General features: G+C 39.5%; 1 protein-coding gene across 9 annotated transcripts in view; it reads left to right on the forward strand.

Annotated features, from left to right (window-relative positions):
• The window catches only part of CTNND2 (catenin delta 2), a 647,710-nt gene that overhangs the window by 534,051 nt on the left and 89,123 nt on the right, over positions 1-24,536 (forward strand). For all 9 annotated transcript variants that reach the window (XR_004748506.1, XM_035318757.1, XM_035318750.1 and 6 more), the window contains one exon: positions 21,339-21,456. Coding sequence is in view for 8 of the 9 variants with exons in the window: in XM_035318757.1 (XP_035174648.1) it covers positions 21,339-21,456 (118 nt within the window). In the remaining variant the exon portion in view is untranslated. The remainder of the gene's footprint in view (positions 1-21,338; positions 21,457-24,536) is intronic.

The following is a 24,536-nucleotide window of genomic DNA, read 5'->3' on the forward strand; positions in this document are numbered from 1 at the left end:
GTTTCTTGCTGCCAAGCTCCCCAGGAAGACCTCCCTCACTGATGGCAGAGGAGTGGTGCCAGCCTGCACATGGAACTGGCTTCTCTTCTCCTTGGGAGGCTGGACACTGTGATGCTATCTGTCTTTGAGGAAGGACATTGGCAGCTTATTTAGGAGGCAGCATACTGTTTTAGTTTAATGAACTATTCATTCCCATATGTATTTTTCTTCTAATTAAATTTCATTCTTCACTAGTTTTTGCACAATGGAAAGCAAAAATACAGTGTGACAATAAAAGAGAGAGAAATGAGATTAAAAAAAAAAAATGATCAGAAAAACATTGGTGAAGCAAACTTTTTGGAAGAAAAAAGATGATTTCTTTTTTATCAGTAACTACCACTTTTTCAAATATGTATTTATGATGAAAAGAACACAGGTAATCTTGAATTGCTGCTACAAGCTGCTGTTTATAATTTTGACATCAAGATGAAATTGTAGTCAGAACACAAGTATTGACCATTACATGTACAGTGTCTAAAGTGACAGTTGCAAGTCTCTAAAATCAATTAAATCTCCCATATTGAGATCTAACTTCAAAATTCAATACAAAACTTTAATGCTGTATTTTTTTTTTTGAAAGAAGGGAGGTAGGAGAAGTACAATGGATTTTTTACTAGCTTATTTTCCTAACTAACGTGGCTTTGGAACATACAGGTATTATTTTTCAATTGATCTCACCAATACACCCATATTTTTCTGGAGTTTTGTGGACTTCTGTACCAAAAAACTTCTGGAACATTGCTTTTTATTCGGGAGTGACTTCATCATTGGGCTAAAAAAAAACCATGATGATTGCACTTTATCTTTGAAGTAGTTTCAGATTTTATGCTTCTTACGGCTTTTCTTCCTGAGTGTTAATAGTAGCAGTCAACTTCTCTGGCACCACGATTTTATTTTTCTTTTTTTGGCTGTCATGCTTCAGTCGGTTAACAGGGTAGATTTCTAAAGGAAGTTTACAGTATGATGGGCTGCCTGAATCTTCTGGGGCAGATAGTGCCACTCTCCAGTTGGACTTTAGGTTATAAACATGTGCACTGAAGAAGACCTAAGTGTTGTAAAGCATATTTATATGGAGAAAGGGGGAGGGAGGCATACGAGATGTCATGAGAAGATTACTGTTAAGAGGCTATATCAAAGAGAAAATGCAAATGTATGAGGTTTTGCCTCCTGATTTATAAATGTTAAACAGTTCAATGTAACTAGGCATGTTCTGACAGAAGATTTCATTGTACAGGTTCAAATTCCAGCATTCAACTACATGAATTGCTGCAGTAGTCACAGCAATACTGCTGGCTGGCGGAAGCATTAGTTGGAGCAGCTCCGCACAGCAACAAAAAGTGTGGGTAAGCATTGGCAGATGAACACCAAGTTCCTTGTTTGCCAGCTGCCAGAGCGTGTAAGAGGTGCTGCTTCAATGGAGATCCTCAGAGAGCTGGTAACATTCATGGCAATGGTGTCGCGTGCCTGAATAGCATAATGCTGAGGGCAACGTTTGAGGTAAAATGTTCAGGCAAGAATGTTGGTGAGAAGCAGGCATAAGGTTTAAATTGAACCCAGGTATACATTACTTATGCTTATTGTGGCTGGGCTAAACCCATGTTTTAGCCAAGAGAAGTCATTAAGTTTTGTCTTAGGAACTTGCCTACACAGTGGAAGCGCAGAGAGCAGAGAGCTGCAGAATAGCTGTTTCTCAGTAAGTCTCCCTATGAATACTGTCAAGATAGAGCATGCTGAATCATTGTCTGATCCTGATGACAGAGTGGGGAGGAAGAGGGGTTGAGTCTTAGCTGAGGACCCTCTGATTCCTGTACCCCGTGTGGCAGGGGAGGGTGTAGGGCTGCCAGCAGTGTAGCGTCCTGCAGAGCCCCTCCAGTGGAAGAACAGGAAAATGCAGGACTCATCTGGCCCTCCAATCTGTGTGTGTATAGAGCTATAAGAACCATTGAATTTAAAAACAATATCATTATGGCCTTGGGTTTATGAGGATGCTGAGATTCAGAGGATCTCAGATTTAGACCATACTTTGCACTTGTGGAGGCCAATAAATTTCCAGCTAGTCCATTACAGATGAAGTCTATGTTATAGACCTAATTATAGACCTTTAACTGAAAGCAATGCTCAGTCTTGAGTGGCTTTAGGAGTTGAAAGAGAAGGAATCTCAAGACCAGAATAACAGATTTGGGAGGGTCAGCTGTGTACTAAACTGTCTGGGGGGACAGCAGGAGCAGGGCTGCTCCTCAGCTGTCGGTAAGCCGGGAGCTGAGAGTGGCTGCGACATGGCAGGCTATGTCATCACTAAAAGGCACCTTGAACAGCACAGGATCCTCTCAGGAGGATTCAGGGAGCATCAGGAGAAAGCAATGGATCAATCCATCTCCAAGAAGCACGCAGGGAATCTAAAGGGAAGCCAGAAACAGGGCTGGAGAACCACACTGCTACAGCGTCACTGGGGCAGGGACTGAGGACCAGGCCTGGGCTGAAATGGTGTCCTGGGCCATGGGCACAGGTGTGTGAACCTGGGAGGGAAGCATGTATGTGTATAAAAAATGAGGTAAATTAAATAATATAGAGGTGGTATATATAAAGGTGACTTTGATCATTATTAATAATTCCACCATTGTATGTTCAGCATCTGTACATGCATCATTTCACACAGAGATGGGCAGTATCCTTGCAGTTACATGGGCCTTCTTCTGGTCTGTGCACAGAGATAATTCAAGCACGGGGAGCTGTAACATGGCGATGCTCTATGCATGTAGCTATTGTCTTGATGGGTTGTCATTTTACCACAGCCACCTGCTCAGTAAGGAAAACAAAAAACAAAACAAGCAAAAAAAAATCCACTAGTATTGCAGAATTTTGGGATTAGCATATTTAGTTCAGAAAGCTTTGGCAATACAAATCAGGTAAGCTCAGAGCTTGATAAAGTTGTATTAAATAATTTGTACTCTTGTACCTAATGTAGGAAATTTTACTGTAATTCTGGGAATTGTGTTTGTGCTATACCGGAGGAAGCTGTGTTGTTGAATAACTGACAATTAACTGAGAATGCTAAAATAATAATTACAAAATTAGAATGAGTGTTTATTCATAAAAGAACAGACACCTCTATAAGCTGTAATTATCTTTTTGCTAATTTGGTCTCTGACTGGCACACAAAGCATACAAAGGATTAAACTCTTCCAAGGCATAACAGCACCACAGGCAAGGCATTGTACCAGAGATGAGGTTTTGTGCACTGGCTGTGTTGAAAAGCAAGTCATACAGGAGCAAGTCTGATGGTGTTGAGTGTCTGTCACTCATTATATGCTTATCTGTCAACTAAAGAATTACCACAGCTACAGAAATCCCTCATTGTAGGAATGATTATAGAGAGTTTTTGGCTCAACACTGCAACAGCATCAGCAACTTTCTATTTGAAAACAGCTCTCAACTTTGTCTGCTTGTTAGTTGTTTGGTTTGCATAATTACCTCTGCCCCTCAACCCCCAGTTATTTTTGTTGTTGATTAATCATGGGATTTTAGAAGACAAATATGCTGTGCTCCTTGGCCCAAAGAATGCAAAGTAAAGCCTATGTCAATGACATTTGATGGAAACAGGAAGCACAAAAGTGATCCCAAGGACAGAACATGATGATTCTGCAGAAGCCTTTGCTCTGTAAGATGCACACAGCTCCGGCAAAGTCCATTGTTTTGGTGCATGGGGTTTGGGTTGTTTTGTTGTTTTTTGTTTGGTTTGGTTTGGTTTGGTTTTGGTCCTCTTCTTTGACTCCATGCAGGCATTTTCATTCAATTTATAGGAAGAATCACAATGAGGCAAATACAGTAACGTGCTAAATGAATACATACTAATACATACTACTTGCAGATGAGAAAGTAAAATGTATGAAGGCAAGCATAATACATTTCATAGCAAAGCAAATGACAAACTGGAAGAAGAGAGCCTGCTATTCATGCAAGAGTTTCATGAGCATCCTGAGGCACTGATGTGAAGTTTGAAGTTGGTGTTTAGTTTAACAGAGACCAGTGAATTGACTCAAGGAGTGTGTGATAAAATGAAAAGGGAAAATGAAAATCTCTGGTGCCAGTCCCCTAAGTGATCATTATGACATACAACAACGATAGGCATTGAGACAGAGCAGCGTAGGGTTTTGAAAGAGGTTTGTTTTGGCAGAAGAGCTAAGTTGTCAGACATCATCCCTAGGGTATAAGCCAAAGGGGCAGAGAGCATTGAAAACAGTGCTAGTAGTAAAGAGTGTTCATTGTTTTGTACGGCATGGACTAGATGGGGCTAAGTAGGGTTGTGGTAGAGTGATTCCCTTCTCTTTTTACAGGTTATTTCGAGCAGCAATGGTGCACAATGACTCATTAGGCTGAAGGGCACGCTAGAGGGTCAGTTCTTTCATCATCTCTCAGTTTGCACATAAAGCCGTTTGGAGATATGATGAAGTGACATAATCTGAGGTAGGATACACACTCTGGCAATTTCAGGTTAACTGTCATGAAAATAGGACACGAGCGTACATATTTATTTCTTATTCTGAAGGCAAATTTAACCCAAGTATAAGAATTATGATACATTATGCATCACATTTTATTTTTTTACAATTAGGCAATTTATTATACTGACTTTTTTACAGATATTTAGCATTAAAAATCATAACACTGTGAGAGATGTTGTTAGTAGAAAGCAGCATAGATACCTTGATGTTTTTAATGGAGTTAAAGCATAAAAATAAGAAAAATGAAGGGAGAGATCATTCTGGAAAGAATAAAATGCAATTTCACGAGAACGGTGTCATAAAAATGAATTATATGACTAGAAAGAAATAATATGAGCAAATAATAAATGAATTTTGAGATGCCTAACTGAGTATTGTGAAGAAAATGCTGGTAATATAGAGTGAGTGGGTAATAACATTAAAATAAAAGGTAGAATTAATGAGTAGTAACTAGTCTAAACTAGGAACTAATATAAGAAAGCATTTATAAGATTTTTTAGTTTGGTAGAGCAGAAAGATCCCTCTCAGGTTTGGAGAAATGCGCCAGCCTGAAAAATATCAGTCAATTCAGTCATAGCAGTCAATTCACTGAGAGCATCAGTATACACACAGATGAAAAAAATTTGACTTCTACTTCTCTGTGCTGTGTGGTAACTTAATTTGTTTCATTCCAAAGTGCCTCATACTTTCTAATATTCTAATGAGTGTTCTGCTTGTGACAACTTCTTATCCCCTGTATTAAAATTTCTAAGTAGCTGATCAGAACAAGATGAACCTAATAATCTAACGAACTGACTGATATTGTAATTAATTGTGCTTATCTGATTAGTCAACAACCAAAGCTGATTTACCATTCTTTCTTCTCAAGGCTCTGCACTGATAATGTTTTTTCAAGACTGTAAGGAAGATGCAGGAAGGCACTTGAAACTCAGATGTGACAGAGAGATTGCTTTGTAGGTTAAGGTGAATCATCTTACTTAAGCAATCATGATGATCCTATTTGTTTGTTCCTGCAGGTTGATAGGATTGCTTATTGCAAGTCATGTATTTTTTTCTGCACTTAATCTTTATTCATAGGATTTTCAAACTGTTAACTCTGCTAAATATATTTACATTGTTTATGATCTGATTTTGGTGATTATCTTCTTCACTTGATTCTAAAACCAAAGCAAAAGGACTGTATTACTTTCCAATATTTTGATTTATAAGACCTGAGAAGAAGCATATTAACAGTAATGCTTTTAAATGTTTCAAACTCCAGGGCACATGCACACAGACTTTCTGAGCTTAGGTGCCTATGGAGGTATGTGAAAGGAATATGCTATTGCTAATATGTTGTAGTACCTGATGGAAAATTCATTGTGGTTCAGTGACAACAGTGTCAATTTAAAAATCAGCATAGCATATGGAAAAGTGAGCACTAGAACACAAAGAATACAACCATTTGTCAAAATAGGAACCAGAATGCACCTGTTCAGATTTGTACGACTACAAATTCACATCTGAATTGTCAGCTAGCCCAAGCAGAATGCTAGTCTAACACAGAGTGAAAAATTCTCATGATATCCCGCCCCAAGATTGCACTTGTACGTATGCTGTCCTGAGTTAATAAGTATATAATAAGCAAGCTTGCTCTGTTTTGTTGTTGGTGGTGTTTTTTTTTGTCTGTTTTGTTTTTTCTAATGGAGTTTTCATGTTTTCATAGACACACATAGATGTCAGTAGATCATCAAACTATGAGATCTCATTTTTGCTTTCCACTATTTTGAAATACCCACTTGTCTGGGAATGTAATTGTCTGACCAGCTGACCGTAAAATCACTAGTTTTATCCTTTATCACAGCTTTGTCTTTTAACTGTCTTGTCTTAAGAAGCAATTTGATAGCTGTGGCATGGGGCTTTTAACTGTACAAGTTTGGTTGCCTTCAACTGAATTTGTGTGACTAAAACTTTAGGAGGTCCTTCAAATATATGGCCAATGGGTTCATGTAGCATAAGGACATTCTTGCAGTTACCAGGCTATTTGTTCATGGGATAGTCAGATTGCTTCTTCTGTCTGGGAGGCTGACTGACTTTGGTGTTTCATTTGTACATGTGAACAAAAAAGGAGACTCAAGTAATATTATCAGCATGATAAAGTTCTATAATTTAGTAATTAAAACACTATTTTTCTTTTATAACAGACAATTAAGAGAATGTATAGGCAACAATTGAAATTCGCTCGAATCCAAGACCCACAAATGGCTGAGAAAGTTTAAATACATATAGAAGACTTCAAATCAATATTTTTTTTTTTTTTTTTTTTTTTTTTTTCTTCTGTGGGGTAACATAACTGTATTCTTTCAGAGAAGGCTTAAGTGCATGCAGGGACCATGTTCTAAGTGTCTTTTTAAAATGGATCAGGTGATGACTCCAAAGAGAACAAACTCTCAAAACTTCTTGGGTTCATAATTCCTTGACAGAGAAAAGAACAAGCAAGTAAACCAACTGATCAAGAAAGAAAGCAAAGTATTTACCTAAAAAAAAAAAAAAAAAGAAAGAAAATATCAAAAAGACATAACTCAAAATCTTTCTGTGTTGTTTTTGTTTGTTTGTTTGTTTGTTTTCTGATTTCAAAAACCATACTTGTGACAATTTTTTTCACAGATTTTTTGATTTGGAAGTTTTATTAAGCACACTGCTCTGTCTGGAAATGTGTCATGCTTACTTCTAACTGTTAATTTTAAATGATGGTCTGGTGCTTTCGTATTAGTCTAGATACAAACAGAACTTCTGTAGCTAGAACACGCCTGCTAGCATTGAACAATATAGGGTAAAACCTGGCAGCGGGTCAGGAATACATTTTGGCCCCATGTTAGATTCTGAAGTTGTACTTTGATCATAATCAAATCAGGCATTCCAAATATTTCTGAGAGTACAGAGAAGAGGTTTGCGTGTATCCCTGAAAATCACATGAGCTGCACTGGGAATAAGCCCTGGGGAAAGAACTGTCAAAACCAAGAGTTTTTGTTTTCATTTGTTAGTATTAATTGTTTTAAAGCTAAAACAAGGTCAAATACATCACAGGCTTGTGAGGATTTTCACAAACCACGTGGAGATCACTGAATTTCTTTTCTCAAGTTTCAGGTAAGAAGGAAAATCCCTTTTCCGAGCTGTTGTGTGTGTTAAAATTTTGGCTGAAGGAGAATGATTTTTTTTTTTTCTGTACAAATATTACAAAATTAAAATTGTGTTAGACAAATAATATTCAGATGATTTTACAAAGTGATCTCAGCAGTGTAAGAAGTGCTGATAAACACAGTAAGAATAATAGTTTTAAACAGTAAATCACTGTCTTTTGCAGAAAGAAGTACATTTTTATGCTTATTCTGTACTCTAAAGCATTTTGCCTGCTTCTTTCCAATTACTCTTATGAATGCAGATGTAATGCCAAGTTTTTACTGATAATACAGCCTGTGAAAAATAAAAAGGGAATATTTTTCTTGTCATGGAATTATTTTTGCTAGTGCAACTCATGCAAGACAGACTTTCCCACAGGATTAAACAAGGTAAATACAGACTTCATCTTTAAGTGGTGGAGGGAAGTAGACATAGAAATGATGAAGAATAACCTGTATTTAAATACTTCAGAAATTGCTTGAACAATTAATGTAGAGGAAGGCAATTAAGAACATCAAAACCAGCCAACTTTTAGGCATTTGAAGAAAATAATCTAGAAAATAATAGGTAGAATGAGGTTAATTGAAAACCATTTATGTCTGATTAGTGGTTTTGTTCAGAATAAGATACCAAGCTGTATAGGAAAATGAAAAACAGGAAAGACTACTTTGCAACACTGAAGCATCTGACACAATATTTTTGAGTTTCACAGTGAATAGAGTGGGTGGTCAAGGAAGAAGAAATTAGACCAGTATGCTCCCCCTGGCCACGTAGGCATTTATCTGGGAGCTGTCGTGGAGAATGATGCCTGTGTTTAACAGCCTCGGTGGCGTTCTTCCCTATGAGTTTATTCAGTTGCTCTTGGTTTCATGCAAAAATGAAAACCTGCGGTATCTTCTGGAAAGAAATTCCAATAAAAGCACCTCACCTAATTCTGGAACAGATGGATCACATGCAAGGAATAATGTGGCTGTACCAGCATTTGTGCTGCTCTTCTGTGCCTTGTACGAACACCTTCATTTCTTCTAATACACACAGTGTCAGACCAGAAACCCTTCCAGACTGCCCACATACTTTCTTCTTCCACACTCAGCTGTGTTTATTGCTATACATGATAATATATATCACTTAACACAAGCTAGGAAGTGCATGGCTCTCAGACCACAAGCTCTAAGCACTATTTAGAAGCCATTGCTGAAATGCTGTACACCTCCCCTTTCTTCTCCTGCTGTTGGATGGCTATTCAAATTGTCTGTTTTCTCTGCAAAACTGAATGACTCCATAAGAGCACGTAAGAGCAAGAGACCCAAAGCAGTTGCCAGGGTTAAATTCAGGATTCTGGATTCACGAGGCCGGTGCCATTTCAGGTTCACTTCTTAACTACTTTGCTCTCCAAACCTCTCCTGGCTTCCAGTCTTCCTGTAACAGATGTGATTTCTTTGGTTTTTAATAGCTCTTAACTAGAATTCTCTTCCATGAACTTCACTCCCTTTGAGCCCATATGTACTTTTGTCAGCCATGGCTTCTTTTGGGAAGGATGTCTACAGTTCAATGTCACTCAGCTACCATCCATTTTTTGTTTTAAACCTGCCTTGTCTGGTTCCATCTGGTGACACACAGTTTTCCAGTTGGAGTGAAAAGTTGATTTCTGTCCACCTTCTCCATGACCATAATGACTTCATAAATTTCTGTCATATTCTCCCCAACCTTTTATCTGTCTGTCTTTCAAACCAATGAGTTCTGGCTTACTAAGTTGCTCCTAATGTGGAAATATGTAGCCTTCCTTTGAATCTTTTCCAGTTCTGCCATATCATTTTGAGTTGAGGGGATCAAAGTTGCATGCCATAATAAGGATGACGCACATGGTGGTACAGTGCTGTTCTCTTCTAGTTTATGTAGCTTGCCATACATCCTTACAGCCCATTTGGCTCATCTGCCTGCTCTTGAGTGTTGTGCTATCTCTTCATGGGGGTATCTGTTACAATTCCAAGGTTTTAGTGGTCAATTCTGAGACCAGCGTATTGTAAGTGAAATCAGGAATGTTTTTTTTTTTTTTTTTTTCTCATATACATCACTTTACATTTATCTATTTTAAAGTCCTTCTGCAGTACTTCCCTGTTATCATCTTAGTACTCTGAATAGTAACTTAGTATCATCAGCAAATTTTCATTTCATTGTTCATCTCCTGTTCCTGATAGCTTATGAATAAATCGCTCCACTGCTGACCACCCTCCATTGTGAGGACTGACCATTCATTTCCTATATTTTAACAATTATCTATCCATTACCTTCCAATGTTTGCTTAGCTTCATTGAAGTCCTTTTGTTAGAGATCTTGTCAAAAGTCTTTTGAAAAGTGAAATAAATACTATCAATCCATCTGTACCTTATCTAACATGCTTATTGATTCTGTATTATATCTTCAGAGTTCAAAGGTGGGATTGTAAATCAATCCCTCCCTAGGACATCTTATTTATTCCTGTGCCCCTAGTTCTGTATTCGATTATGGTTTGCTGTAGTTTACAGCATTTTTCAAAGTGCTGTTGTCTTTACATCCTTTCAGTGCTGAAATACCAAGGTAGCTTAAAGTGAGAGGCTGTACACTGTGGTTAGGTGACAGTGAAGACTGTACTCTAGCATTAGGGATTCAAAGGCTGGCCTCCCTAAGATTTTCAAAGTGCAACTGGCCTCATGTAGTGTACGTTCAAGCAGAAATAAAGGCTGAATTCTACCCAGTACCTTCTCATATTAATTTATACATTGTGCTTTCCAGTGGATAAGGCAGCCATTCTAAATTCTTAGGAATAACCAATTTATTATGCTCCCTCATACTTAGAGGAAACAGAAAAGACTTCACTGGCAATAGTCCCCTTTTCCTCATCTCTGGATCTGCTGCAGTGGCCTTTACAAATTTCCACTCTCATATCTGGGTGTGAGTGAGTGACAGAGTGGTGCTTAGCTGCTAGCCAGGGCCAGCCACCACACCACACTTCTGTGCAAAAGGTCTTTGACGCATTTAGAGCGCCGTTTAGAGAGTTTACTCCTCAAATCATCTTATTAAATTCTGGGAAAGAGTCAGGTTTGAAATGTTACAGTTCAAAATGGAGAAAAATACCTTCACATTGGCATCCTTAAACTGTTCCCGTTGTGACCTTCAGAGTCTGCACCACAGCAGCTTCTTCCCGAGGGCAGTAAGTGACACTATATTTCAGCTCTTACAAGCTGAGTGAACACTGGTCAAACTGAATTTCACCTCCTGCAGGTAGTGCGTTAAGAGTAGATAAACAGCTAAGCATTAAGTGCAGTTAATCTTATGCGGTCAGATACATGTCCAAGAAATGAAATATCAATTCAGAAATTCACTGCAGTTTCTTTTTTTTTTTTTTTTTTTTTATTCTATAATTTAAAATATTTGCTGAACAAATTGTATGCAATTCTGTCTATGGTGTTTAAATAGAAGTTTCACTTCAAATGGCAACACAGCAAAATGTGGGCAGGCAGTTTAGAAACATTTTTTCTTTATTCCAGATGTGGTTTGTTGTAGCATGAGCTTTTACAGAAAATGTTGTATGACAATTATATTGTTTTGTTTTTGTTTTTATAGAGAAAATTATTTTAAGATGTTTATGGCAGTGTAAGTTCTTCTTCTACCAGGTATCTCTTCAAAACATATCAAAATAGCAAAAAAAAAAATGGTGTAAGACGTCAATTGTTTCACAGATCACACACACTGGTCATAAAAAAAGAGTACATTTAGCCTAAGGAATAGACAGGCAGGCAGAAGCACAGCAATAAAAGGTACCTGTTGAGTGCTTGACTTGGTAGGCTAATTGCTCAGATGTTTTGAAAATGAAAGGTATGGCTGAATAATCAAAGCTAAATCACATTGTCATAGCATTTGATAGAAAGGTTAATAACCAAGACTGTATCCACATTAAACTGTCAGATGTTTGTCTAATTGCAAAGTATGCTTTTAAAGTGAAATTAATACCTAAGAGATAAGATCTGAAGCCAATTTTTTTGTTGATATAAATTGCTCCTGCTTCATTAATTACAGTTGAGCTATGCTAATTAGTAGTAGAGAATTTGCCTCAAAACCTGAATTATTTCTATCCACATACAGGATTGATATATGGTTACTAGTCTGTAAACCAACTTTATTTATAAGAAGGCTATAATTAGTACTGAGAACATTTAGCAAGAAGAATTTTTCATGGCGATACTATTGCATGTCATAGCTGGATTTAGTGCAGTGGTAAAATGTCCTGCTTTTTCCTGTTCTTTTCAAATGATACTGCATTGAACTGTCATTCAAATCAGGCAAAACTGCAAAGTAGATCTAAGGCAGTTACTGAAAAATCTATTTTCATTTACTATTACTTCCAAACAATAAGCCGGTTTTGTAGTCACTAAAAGCCTACCAGTTAGAAACTCATAATAATGAAGACGAACCATCTTGTGTCTTTGACTTATTGGCTAGTTTGAATTTGTATGTTGTCTGAGAAATTACTGTTCTCATCAGCTATTTTAGTTTTCAGCAGTAAGGAATGATTAAATAAATTCTTAAAATTTGTCCAGAAGTTACTGTAGCAAAACTTCTTTTAATCTCTTTACTGCATGTCCAAAGGCTGCACTGAATACTTGCAGGTAAGTCAATGCAACTCAAGGTCTACTCCATTATAAAAAGCCCTTAAAATTTCATAGTTGTCAATGGACTGCTGAGGATTGTGAGCACACTTGTCTGATATGTGCATGGCACTGGTTGCTTCTTTTTTGCTGTGTTAGTACATTAGACTCTAGCAACAAAGAGCCTGAATGCTTATAGAAACAGCTGGAAGTAAGCAGAAAAAAACAGTAGCTCTTACGATATCATCTGCGACATTGCAGACCAACTTAAAGAATTGTAACTGCTTACAATAGGACTGGGGATGCCAGCTTGCCGCCAAGCCAAGGCTCTGTTACTGAAGGAGAATGCTTAGCCAGTCAGACAGAAATAAAGCTAGGCAGCATATAAGAGAGCACACGCAGAGGAGTCCGTTATCAGGGTTGATTGTTTTTATTATTTTATTTTAGTATTTTTTTAAAATGAATACTTTGTGCATTCCAAGAAACTGAGTGGCTGAGAGAGCCGGGAGCGTTCAGAGAAGTCTCAGGCTGGACCTTATCCATGTATATAAATACCCTATGGGAGGGTGTATAAAAGACATGGCTAGAATCTTCTCAGTGTTAATGAGTAATAAGACAAAAGGCCATGAGCAAATGGATCTGGATGGGCTTGGGAGGTGGGTCTGTGCGAAGCTCATGAAGTGCAACAAGGCCAGATGCAAGGTCTTGCACCTGGCTTGGAGTAATCCCAAGCACAAGTACTTGGAGAATGGACTGAGAGCAGCTCTGAGGAGAAGGACTTGGAGGTGTTAGTTGATGAGCAGCTCAGCAGTGTGCTCACAGCCCAGAAAGCCACCCGTATCCTGGGCTGCATCAAAAGAAGTGTGGCCAGCAGGGTAAGGGAGGTGATTCTCCCCCTGTGATCTGCACTTGTGAGACCCCACCTGGAGCCCTGTGTTCAGCTCTGGGACCCCAGCACAAGAAGGACATGGACGTATTGGAGCGAGTCCAGAGGAGGACCATGAGGATGATCAAAGGGCTGGAGCACCTCTCTTCTGAAAACAGGCTGAGGGAGTTGGGGCTGTTCAGCCTGGAGAAGAGAAGGCTCAGAATAAAGACTTTAGAGCAGCCTTCCAATACCTGAAGCAGGCCTACAAGAAAGCTGGGGAGGGACTTTTGTCAGAGAGTATAATGATAGGACACAAGCTAATGACTTCAAACTAAAAGAGAGTAGATCTAGATTAGATATTCAGAAGAAATCCTTCAGTCAGAGGGTGATGAGGCACTGGCACAGGATGTCCAGAGAAGCTGTGGATACCCCATCCCTGGAGGTGCTCAGACTAGGCTGGATGGGTCTTTGGGCAACCTGGTCTGCTGTTAGGTGTCCCTGCCTGTGGCAGGGGGTTGGAACTGGGTGATCTTTACGGTCCCTTCCAACCCAGACCATTCTGTGATCCTATGATTGTGAAATACTCAAATACACAGAATGCCACTTAAATATAAGAAAAATATTTTTTATCATGAGGGTGGTCAAACACAGGAACAAGTTGCCCAGAGAGGTTCCAAAGTGCAACAGGTTGTCTGGAGCCACCTGCCATAGTTGACCCTGTTTTTAGCAGGGACCATGGACTAAAAAATCACTGTGAGTGCCTTCCAATCTCAGTTATTCTGTGTTTTTCATGTTCAAATTGTTTATGCTCAAATTCAAGCACAGGAGGTAATCAGTGTCTTACTTGACAACATATGGCATGGTGCTTTTGGTATATTGCTGGAGCACAAAAGTTTACTTTGCTTTTCTACTTGTCTTGTTCATGCATATTCATAGTCATGTGTAAATACACTTTCTTTTTCTTTTAGCGTTAGCAACAGCTCTAGAAGCATGTCATCCCTCATGCTCCACACACACCAGAATAGCAGCAGGGCAGGAGCAAAGCCTGCCACACGGTTACAGTTCCTCACAACTTGGCTGCACTGGAGTCTGATTTCATGACATACTCTGAGCAGCAGGCTGGGCACTATCTCAGCTGTGGCATATTGCATCACTGATGGTTGTTTTCATGGTATTTCAACTAGCTGTCTCATCCCAAAGCAAAGGAAGAGCTTGCATAATATCCTTTGATCTTATAGCTAGATACATCGAGGCAGCTTGTTTCTCCTGACTGCAGATGTGTCTTTCTCTCTGTGCTTATCCAACAGGCATCTAATGTCAGTGTCCATGTCACATTCTGGTATGCTTTGAGTTGTCAGTGATGATGACAACCTGCCAAATGTTTCAGTGGGACTGCTCCTTTCAAAGTGAGCCTCTGAGCAAAACCTGTATGAAGAAGTGCTTTGAGGGTGAGCTTTGGATGTCACAAGTTCTCTGTTCTGCCAAAGAGACTTGGTGGCCAACCATCATCTTGCAGATGGAGTATGGAACCGGGCTATAGTATGCACTACACATTAAGTTGTGTGATAGTCTGAGGCACTAGACAAAGCCCTAGGTCATGCAACATAAAAGAGAAGTCCCAGGTCAGCTGCCTTTGGTGGCAAGCAGCCATCACTGGGAGTGGTATCATAAAATATAGCCATTGATGGTCTACCATATAGAATAGTTGCATGCTCTAAAGGGCTATCTATCCAAGTTGAAACAGAGAGTTCATGAGTAGGAAGTTAAGAACCCATTTCATGAATTTACCAGTGCTGACTGCATCAATGTGTCAGTCTCTTTGTGGCTCAAGAGAACCCACCTCAGGATCTGACAATTTTCGTGATTCTTTCATAGGCATTACAAACTCCCCAGCTCTCCCTGGTCAGCCTTTCTCTCATTCCACTGAGCCCCATGTTTCTTATCCACGTGACACACAGCATGTTATCAGGGCAATTTTCAGTACTTAAAGGGGATTGAGGCAGTTCTGCTTTCTAGCTTCCTCACTTCAGAACAGGTCCCTATGCACTCTTCAGTACATAGCAAAGTTCATATAGAGCACCTCAGAGAGAGAGTTTCATCCAAGCCTGACATCCTTGTAGTCCACTGCATGATGGCTCTTAGGACTCAAGCTCCTCCTGCAGTGCAGCAGACTTGATAATAACAGGAATTTATGCACCAAATACGTGTTTACAGCTGAACATATTAGACATTCAGTGTAATATGTAGATGGGTCAGCCTGAAAAGGCTCTTCTGGGTATGATACTGATGATTAAATTGTGCGTGTGAGGGGGAGTTATTTTGGATGTTAAAATATGGGGCTTTCTAGCAGCTCAGTGAATATGTGCTGAATAGCAAAATCTGCTTGCTGCCTCACTCAAAATTATTCTCAGGCATTTTTTTTTCACTCAGTTGCAACTCAGTTATTCAGTATTCTCCTGGGGGGTTTTCCCATGCTAGTATCCTCAGTGAAACATAAACTTAGTTCCTATGACATTAATGGTTTTTTTCTGAGTTCTTAGCTTATATAAACTTTCTCCGTCTGGGAAAACTCTCATTTTTTTGGCTATTATTTCAAATAGAAGGATGGAAAAGATTGAAGCTGTTATCTTTAGTCCTTCTTACTCAAAACATTTTGGAATGAAGCTATACTTTGGATTCATCTTAAGTTTCGTTCCAAAGATAACTTCATAGTTACGCCTAAATTAGGTTATTGCCCTTTCTGTGTCTGTCCTTTCTTATGTCACATTAGTCCATAGGAAAAAATTACATATACTGAAAATGATACTGCTTTCTCTTTTTGGCAAGGAGCCATGAGAAGGACCAATCTCAATTTCATCTTTGCTAAACACAGATTATATTTTCTCAATTATTATCCTACGTGACTGCAGTCAGATCTGCAGTCTGTGGAACAATTGCTGGTACAGAAAAGATTGAACTCCTTGATGAGATCTGAGCCTGCTCAAGGAGGACAGATGCCTCTGTAGATGCTGTCTATGCAATTTGTGGAACTACCACTGGTAGTAATGTCAGAAGTTTGCTAAGTGATCCCCTATCTAGAGAGGATGACACTCAGCACAGTAGCTTTCCAGATGATCCTTCCATAGATCCTTCCATGTCCCTCTCTGGCGACTGCACACAGCTGGGAAGGGATGCCATCCAGAGGGACCTGGGCAGGCCTGAGAGGTAGGCCTGTGCAAACCTCATGAGGTTCAACCAAGCCAAGGGCAAGGTCCAGAACCTGACTCGGAGCAATCCCAAGCACATATAAAGGCTGGGTGGAGAATGAATTGAGAGCAGCCCTGAGGAAGACTTGGAGGTGTTGGTTGATGAGCAGCTTGACACAAGCTAGCAACAAGCACTTGCAGCCCAGAAACCCAGCCGTATCCTGAGCTGCATCACAAGCAGCGTGGCCAGGAGGGTGAGGGAGGGGAGTGTCCCCCTCCACTCTGCTCTCATGAGCCCCCACCTGGAGTGCTGTGTTCAACCCTGGGGCCCACAGCACAAGAAGGACATGAGCATATTAGAACAAGTCCAGAGGAGGGCCACAAATATGATAAAAGGGCTGGAGCACCTCTCCTCTGAAAACAGGCTGAGGGAGTTGGGGCTGTTCAGCCTGGAGAAGAGAAGGGTCTGGGGAGACTTTACAGCAGCCTTCCAGTACCTAGAAGGGGCCTACAGGAAAGCTGGGGAGGGACTTTTATCACAGAGTATAGTGATACAACAAGGGGGAATGGCTTTAAACTTAAAGAATGTAGATAGATTGAATGTTTGGAACAAATTATTTACTATGAAGATGTTGAGACACTGGCACAGGTTGCCCAGAGAAGCTGTGGATGCCCCATCCCTGGAAATGTTCAAGGCCAGCCTGAATGGGGCCTTGGGGAACCTGGTCTAGTGGGAGGTGTCCCTGCCTATGGCAGGGGGGTTGGAGTTTGATCTTTTAGGTCCTTTCCAACTCAAACTGTTTTATTCAATGCCTTAGTTATCTTATAGTCATCAGGATATTGTACGGAAAATGACTCTGAAGGAGAGAGAAATTACTTAGCATCACCCATCACTTCAAATCTCACCAAATAGCATCGAATAACTAAGGTAAGCACCAGGGTTGACAGGAATCAGGTTATGTGTTGTGCAGTGAATACCTCTGTACCACCCAGTTCGTATCCATAGAACATTGGATTGACATCCCCATTAAGTATGTCTGGAGGGTCATATACCTGGCATGTTAGTTATTAGGTGATGACATGAGAACTGTGATGCATCTTCCCACAAAACTGAAGCTGGATTATTGTAGTTCTCTTTCTATCCCTAGATTTTTAGCAGAATTGGTCTGCCACTTTTCAGAAAGTAGCAGAGTGATGAGCCATGGGTCTGAGCTCTTGTTCAGACTCTCTGTACTTGGTGTTCTTCTCTTGAGAACAAGCTGTTTACATTAGCTGGTCTTTGGAGGTCTGAGTGAGACTTTCTGATTAACCTGAGAGTTACTCTTCAGTACTTTGTATTCTTGGCATTCTTGTGTGGGTGAATTCCATTTGGGATTAATTTGACTAGTTTATGGAGGTCTAAAGTGCTCCTTGTCCTAGATTCAAAATGTCAGCTTACACCTGAAAAATCTTTTCTCACATATACCCTGTGAACAGAGCATCCACACAGAAAGAAAATATACCAGGCAATCGAGCTTTTGCTGGGCTGCCTTTGTGATGGAAAACTATTTTTTTCCTGAAAACTTGTGCATCATATCTCTGTATCTTTTTAAAAACCAGAAAGCATAGTTTCACCTTTAAAACTATTTGGAGACTGACACTGGAAAAATACATGTTTACTTAGTGGGACGTTACTAGTGGTAGATTGTACTAATGCTCCCTTTGATAGTTTGCACAGTGACCTGTAAATTTACAAATGACAAATCATGTCTTACTCCCTGTCAAACTGCCAGCTACAGCATGTTTGAGTTAACAACTAGAAATAAGAAAATTAAGATGGTAGAGTGTTTTTTTTTTTTGTCAGGTTGAGTAACCTGGAACTTGTTTCTCTTGTGCAGAACTTCATAGCCTGAATGTGGTCGTGGTCGTGTTAGAGCCCTTCTGTGAAAGATCTCAGTTAGCAATGATTTGCAAGGCTGGGGATATGTTTCCTTCAACAGAGATGAAATGGGAATAGTTAGATAATGCGATATATTTATTTTTAAATAAATATTTCTAAGTGTTCATGTGACATCTGGATTTGTCTTGTTTTTTAAGCTATTTCAAATCTAAATAAATGTGCTAGATCTGGGAAGAGCTGCAGTAGCTGTGAGCAGTATTCAAGAGATTGTACTGAATCTACATGGAGACTTTTAAAAGGAGAAGCAGTCATGGGAATTCAGTGTATCCACCCTACGATTACAGAACCAGCTGGAGCATAATGAAGAAGGATGATAAACTGAAGAAGTGAACCTGACAGCTCCTCCATACAGGGCGAAGAAGTGTAATTTCTGTGCAAGATGTGCCCATAGTGTTTCTGTATAAAGGCCTCATATTCCTTGCTTAGCTAGAAGTGAATGAGGCAGACAGCTAGCAGCTCAGGGACTAGAAGATTATCTGTGTTGCTGGCTTGTTGGAGGGTTTCTGGTGAGCTTGGAAAGGAGCTAAGAGGCTTCCAGTCTAGGCATGCTCTGGTGACATGTATTTGGCCATGCTAGAGAGAAGGAGAAATCACCTCAGTGGAAAGACCAGGGAGAATGTATCTCTGTTTCTACTGGCCTGTGGTTTTGTAAGCTTGCACTCAGCATATGTAACTTACAAAAATGAAAAAGCCTGGACATGCAATGGTAATAAAAAACACTACCTCCATTGTAGGGATTCGGTAATATATTTATTTTTTTTTTAATTATATTGGTGCAAGGAAATGCGGTGTGCTGAGGACACTTCCTCACTTCCTCAGCATCCCTCTATTTTAATTTGTACAGTTATTCCATATGCAGTATTATTTTAGGGCTGGATACAACTTTCTTTCTCTTCCTGTTTATCTTGCCAGAGGGTAGTAGAGTCAAATTTTAGATAAAAGAAGTCCACTAATCCCCTCTTCTCCTCACCACCCACCCTCCACCCCCAGTGGACTTCTCAGATCCACGACTCTGCTTGTCCTACTTTTGCTTCCCTTCAGGAATTTCAGGCAGAGCTGCTGAAAGGGGACAGTCTACTCAAAATATACCTAAGCTAGAGTCTCCAGCACTGCAAAAGCATAGGCACTGTTTGGGGAAAGCCATACACTAATTTTTATCTTCCGATTTCATCACCCAAAGGGGAAGTCAAAAGATTTTCATCACTCAGAAGAGACAGCTAATGAAAGAATTTTTTCCAGTTGATGCTTTCCAGATGATAGAAGAGGTATTCCTCCTGAGTTAGAAGAAAACTCATCTACTGCTCCTATAGCAGAAGAAGGAAAGAGGCATTCAGGGATCAGAAGAACAAGACAACATAAAACTTGCAAGAACACAAAACTTGCAAGCTGTTATTGAGGGCACATTTGTGTGCTGTAACCAGAATTAACTCCTTTATCTCTTCAGCACACAAATTCATGCTTTCCATTCTCCTAGAGACTCCACACTTCTCCCTGCATCACACATCAGAAATGTGCCCTGAAATGTTTTTCATGGGACTGTCTGCATACATGAAGGGAACAGTATCGAATTAATTGAGGCAGTTTGTGCAGGGGAGAGCAGGACTGATTAGGACAACGTGGGGTGGCAAGTATAGCTCGAAAATCATATGTGCTTAGGAAGTAGAATCAATTAGGAACCTGCATTAAAGTGGTTGAGGGATGGTCCAGTTATGAGAGTACTTGATTAGGAAAAATCGTTGGTGCTTTGTTGGAATGGAAATGCTCTTTTTTGGATGATAAGGAGGCAGAGCAGGAAGAAATAGATAGAGCGAAGAACTGAAAGGAAACCTTAAGTTCTCTCACCTTCCTCCACCTCAAATTTATTCCCTTCTTCCAGGATTCTTATCTTCTTTCTGCCTTTAATACAAAGGCAATTTAAAATAGTGTAGAAGAAAGAAAATGTTTTATTTCTTCCCAAATCAAATGGCCAATGCCCTCTTTTCCATTTCCATACATTCATGTTGAGTACTTAGGGCTGATGGGAGTGCCTATCTGTTCTTCCTTTGTATAAACTTCAGGAGTGGGGAGAGGAGAGCTATGGATGAGCACCTCAACAGATGGACGTCTGCCCTTACTGATGGAAACCATCTGAAAAGTTTTACCCCATCCTTGAGACTGCTAGCTCACCCATTTCCAGTCAGAACCGCTGCACAAATTTGAATACAAGTTTTATCAGTTTTTCTTGATGTTAACAAGTACAAATTCTATTTATATATTCACATTCATACAGAATTGTCTTTATATATCTATATTTTGAACTTTATAAAATATTATTCAGTAAAATTTGTTTCAGTTGCATTTTTATAAAGACGTTTAGAAAGCCCTGTGGCCCTCCCTGAGAAACACAATTATTATAAGATGAGGTTTTGAATTTTGCAATGTAAAACACCTTGCAAATTATGATGTAAAGAGAAGATTTTGGCATCAGTGTTCTCTCAAAAAGAGAGAAAAGGAAACACTCAAGTAAAATGAGAAACAAGCAATACCAGGTGTTTTATGTTATGCTTCGATCATCTTTTTCTCACGGGTTAAGAACCCCAACTACTGGGCTCTTCAGATCCTGAGATGACTTTGGCAAAACCTCTAGACTTTTCAAAGCTTGATTTATATGTACATATGCACATTTTGAAAATGCTTTTTCATAAATATAAAACCATTCTTAAAAAAAAAAAAAAAAAAAGTTGAAAAAAAGACAAATGATCAACTCTTCTCTAAATTATAGCAGGATGAGTCTCAGCTCAGGTAGGCGCATGCTGCTTGGCCTCTTAGCCCTTTCTTGTGGAGGACCTGATGACTTCCATTTGCTCCCCTCTGTGTTACATTTCCGGGACTCATTCACAGCTGTCTTCATTATTCACAGCTCTGAACTGATGAAAGGAGAAGAAACAAATGTTTTATCTGTATGTTAATTGTGAGACTGTTTGAGGAGGGGCAGTGGGCATGGAAGCTGTGCAGGTGGTGACCTTTACTGTTGCCTTGCAGGAATGTCAGCTCTGCTGGAGAGGAGGCCCGCAGAAGGATGAGGGAGTGTGATGGCCTGACGGATGCATTGCTGTACGTGATCCAGTCTGCTCTGGGGAGCAGTGAAATTGATAGTAAGGTTTGTCATCTTTGTCTTTTCAGGAGCAAGAAATACAGATATTCAGGGTACCTCAGGACTATATAGTGATAGTTTTTAAAAAAATGCATCACAAGGGGGTGGCTTAGCAAAGAGTAGTTTAGTCCATCTTTTTCTTTACCTTCTGTTGAGCTGTGTATTTCTGTGTGCTAAATATTGGATTTGTGTCTAGCTGTGTAGTGTGTGCAGGTAATCCTGTCTTCCTCTCACTTGGATTATTAACAGAGAAAATGTAATAACTGCTTTAAGAGCAAATGTCATACTGCATGTAAATGTCCTTATAGTACTCTGCAAGGGCTACCTTAAAATTGATTTCCAATACCTAGTATGAGACAGACCTAATAATAGTGTGGTAGGCTTAAAAGGCAAATGAACAAAAAAAAACAAGTGGACAATTAATAGGCAATTTCACAGTGCTACCAACGTGATTTCTTCTTTGAAGAGGATCAATGAATGCTTTCAGTAACTCTTTTAAGATGTAATTTTACGTCAACTTCACTTCTTTGAAAGTACTAGGATACGGGCATGGTTCTCCAAAGGTGACTGCTTAATTAAAAGGACATCAAGAACTTACACATTGAAGGGTTGTAGTATATCAAACACATTAAAGTGTTCCAGAGAAGAAGGAAAAGGCTAGCTTCAAATACTTTTTGCATTCAGTATACAGTGCTAAAGTAATTCTGATTGCTGCTGTGGGACAACCTTGGTCAATTTGCCAATCCTAAAGGATCAGAGTGTCCTTTTACTTAGCAAAGTTTTAAAGCCTCCTGGCTTTGTATTTCTGAATGACCTTTCACAGAGTTGTCTATGAACCTCTGGTATTTTGTAGATTGGAGAGGGAAAAACCCCAGAACTTTCTGTTTGTTAGCTAAACCAAATAGGTGAAACTTGTTCATATATTCAGGGGACAGAGGAAGGAATAACGAAAGGTTTGTAGCATGCAGTGCAGGCCCGGCAGCAAAAGACCCCAAACCCACCACAACCCAGTAGTCTAGGTAGGCTTTCTATTAGCAAACCTTTAGTAGAGTAGTAATGACCAAATGAGGCTCAGCCACAAAGTAGGCACCACGCTTTCAACAGGGCCCAGAGCAAACCCAGCAGCCACCTTCCTAACCCTTAGTGCCACCTCCTGCAGAGCAGCTCAGAAACATGTGAGTGAATTTTGCTTCATTAGCTTTGGAAAAGCTGAACTGGGAGTTGTTTCAAAGCTCCTTGATTCAGGTTGTCTACCACAAAGAAGTTTGGGAGGCATCATTGGAGCTGACCAGGAGGTAGATGAGGAGTAGGGAAGAAAGCATGTTGCTCACCATCCCGTGGCTTAGCTGCTGCTATTTCAACAGTTTCTTCGTAGGTGACCAGGCTGATTTCAAGATTGTTTTACTACTGAAGGGGCTAAATAAGGAGCACAGTATGCTCCCTGTTTTGCCTCTTATCACTAATGTGGACTGCTTCTGCTATGCCCTCATTTTTAACTGTTGTGGACTTGGTAAAAACTGTAGGCTACATTATACGGAGGAAAAAATAAGGACATGAAACAAAAATTATTCTCCCTGACTTAGTAGTTTTAACCTCCCATCTGGCAGGTTTTCAACTCTATGATGTAAAGCACTTGTGCAGTTAAAGAAAAAACACAATACTGTTGCCTCTTGTCTTGCATCCTTTTCACAAAGTAGAAAGTGCCAAATAAAAACCTAATAATTTAATAACTGGCTCTAAATACTTTTGTAATCTAGTTTCAAAAATGCTGCTACTGTAACAAAAAAAAGGGGGGGGGAGAGGGGGGACAACTATAAAATTGAGTTTTAAATGTCATTTTCTAAATGCCATGACAACTGTGCTACTAGATAATTTTGTAGTAGTTACTGACAAAGAACTGAATGCTGAAAAACAGGTCCCTGCTCTTGCAGACTCCAAAAGAGGGTGTGGGACTTGTAAGCGCAGGCAGAATTGATAAACGGTTCATGCAGGTGCAGTTAAGAGTGCATGAATCTTAGCAACCTTATGAACATCTTGGCAGTGGTGTCTTCTAATAAGAAAAAGCTATGACACTTCATGATGTTAAAAGTGAGTGAGTTAGGTGTGGTAACCTGACAGAGCTACTGTTTTTAACTTAATTTGATCTATTAAAGAAGACAGACTGCCAAACCTGTATTTCAGCCCTTTACAATGAAACTAAAGACGTATCTGTAGGAATGAGGAATGCAAGGTCCTTTGAAAGTTCAGAGCCATAAATCAGAAAGCAGTGAAGTCTGTCCAGCTATGTGAATAAACCAGCTTTCTTGTCTTCTATGAGTTCGCACAAATGACAAAACTATTGGTTGCATTCGAGGCCGTATCAGTTTTTATTGTGAGGTAAAATTGTCCTCGTGGTGGACTCAGCTAACTGTTTTTTGGCAGAATGAGAATGTAAAGTGTGAAAACTATTATTTGTAAGAATGGGAAATAAAATATCAAGCCATGATCGACGAACACAAAGCTCCAACTTCAGCAAGTTATGGTTGTGCAGAAGTAACTATTAGCAATGGTGAATAAAATTCAAATATGGAAGTATTAAAGAAGAGTAAGAGGCAACAAACTTTTAAAACTTATGGTCACTATAAGGTCATAGCTTTCGGGTATGGAAGGTACTAGGAGGTTTTACATTTTATATATATATATTTCATATGTGTTTATATGTTTGGCTGGAAATTTCAAATCAGTGCAAGTGTAATGTGAAGTTCCATTTACTCAAAAAATAATAATAATCCTATCTGGATAAGTCTGTTTAATACCATCTCAGAACTAATGTCATCTCAAAAACTGTGTGCCAAATGCATACCTGGCATAAGCTCATACAATACATGGAAGTAAATGAAGCTCCATCTGCTTGCCTTGCTGGTGAACATGGCAGAGTAGGATAGAGCTGAAAACCTCATGCTCATTCTGTTCTGGGTTAATGGAGCATCAGAGCTGGGCTGTAGAGACTATCACTTTTTATCTCCACAGAGCATTAGGAAGAGTTGAAACATATAGATAGATAATAACTTTTTTATTTTTTTTTAAACCATGCTCTCCCTGCCTTC

Source organism: Oxyura jamaicensis, chromosome 2 (genome assembly GCF_011077185.1).
Source record: "Oxyura jamaicensis isolate SHBP4307 breed ruddy duck chromosome 2, BPBGC_Ojam_1.0, whole genome shotgun sequence".
Lineage (NCBI taxonomy): Eukaryota > Metazoa > Chordata > Aves > Anseriformes > Anatidae > Oxyura > Oxyura jamaicensis.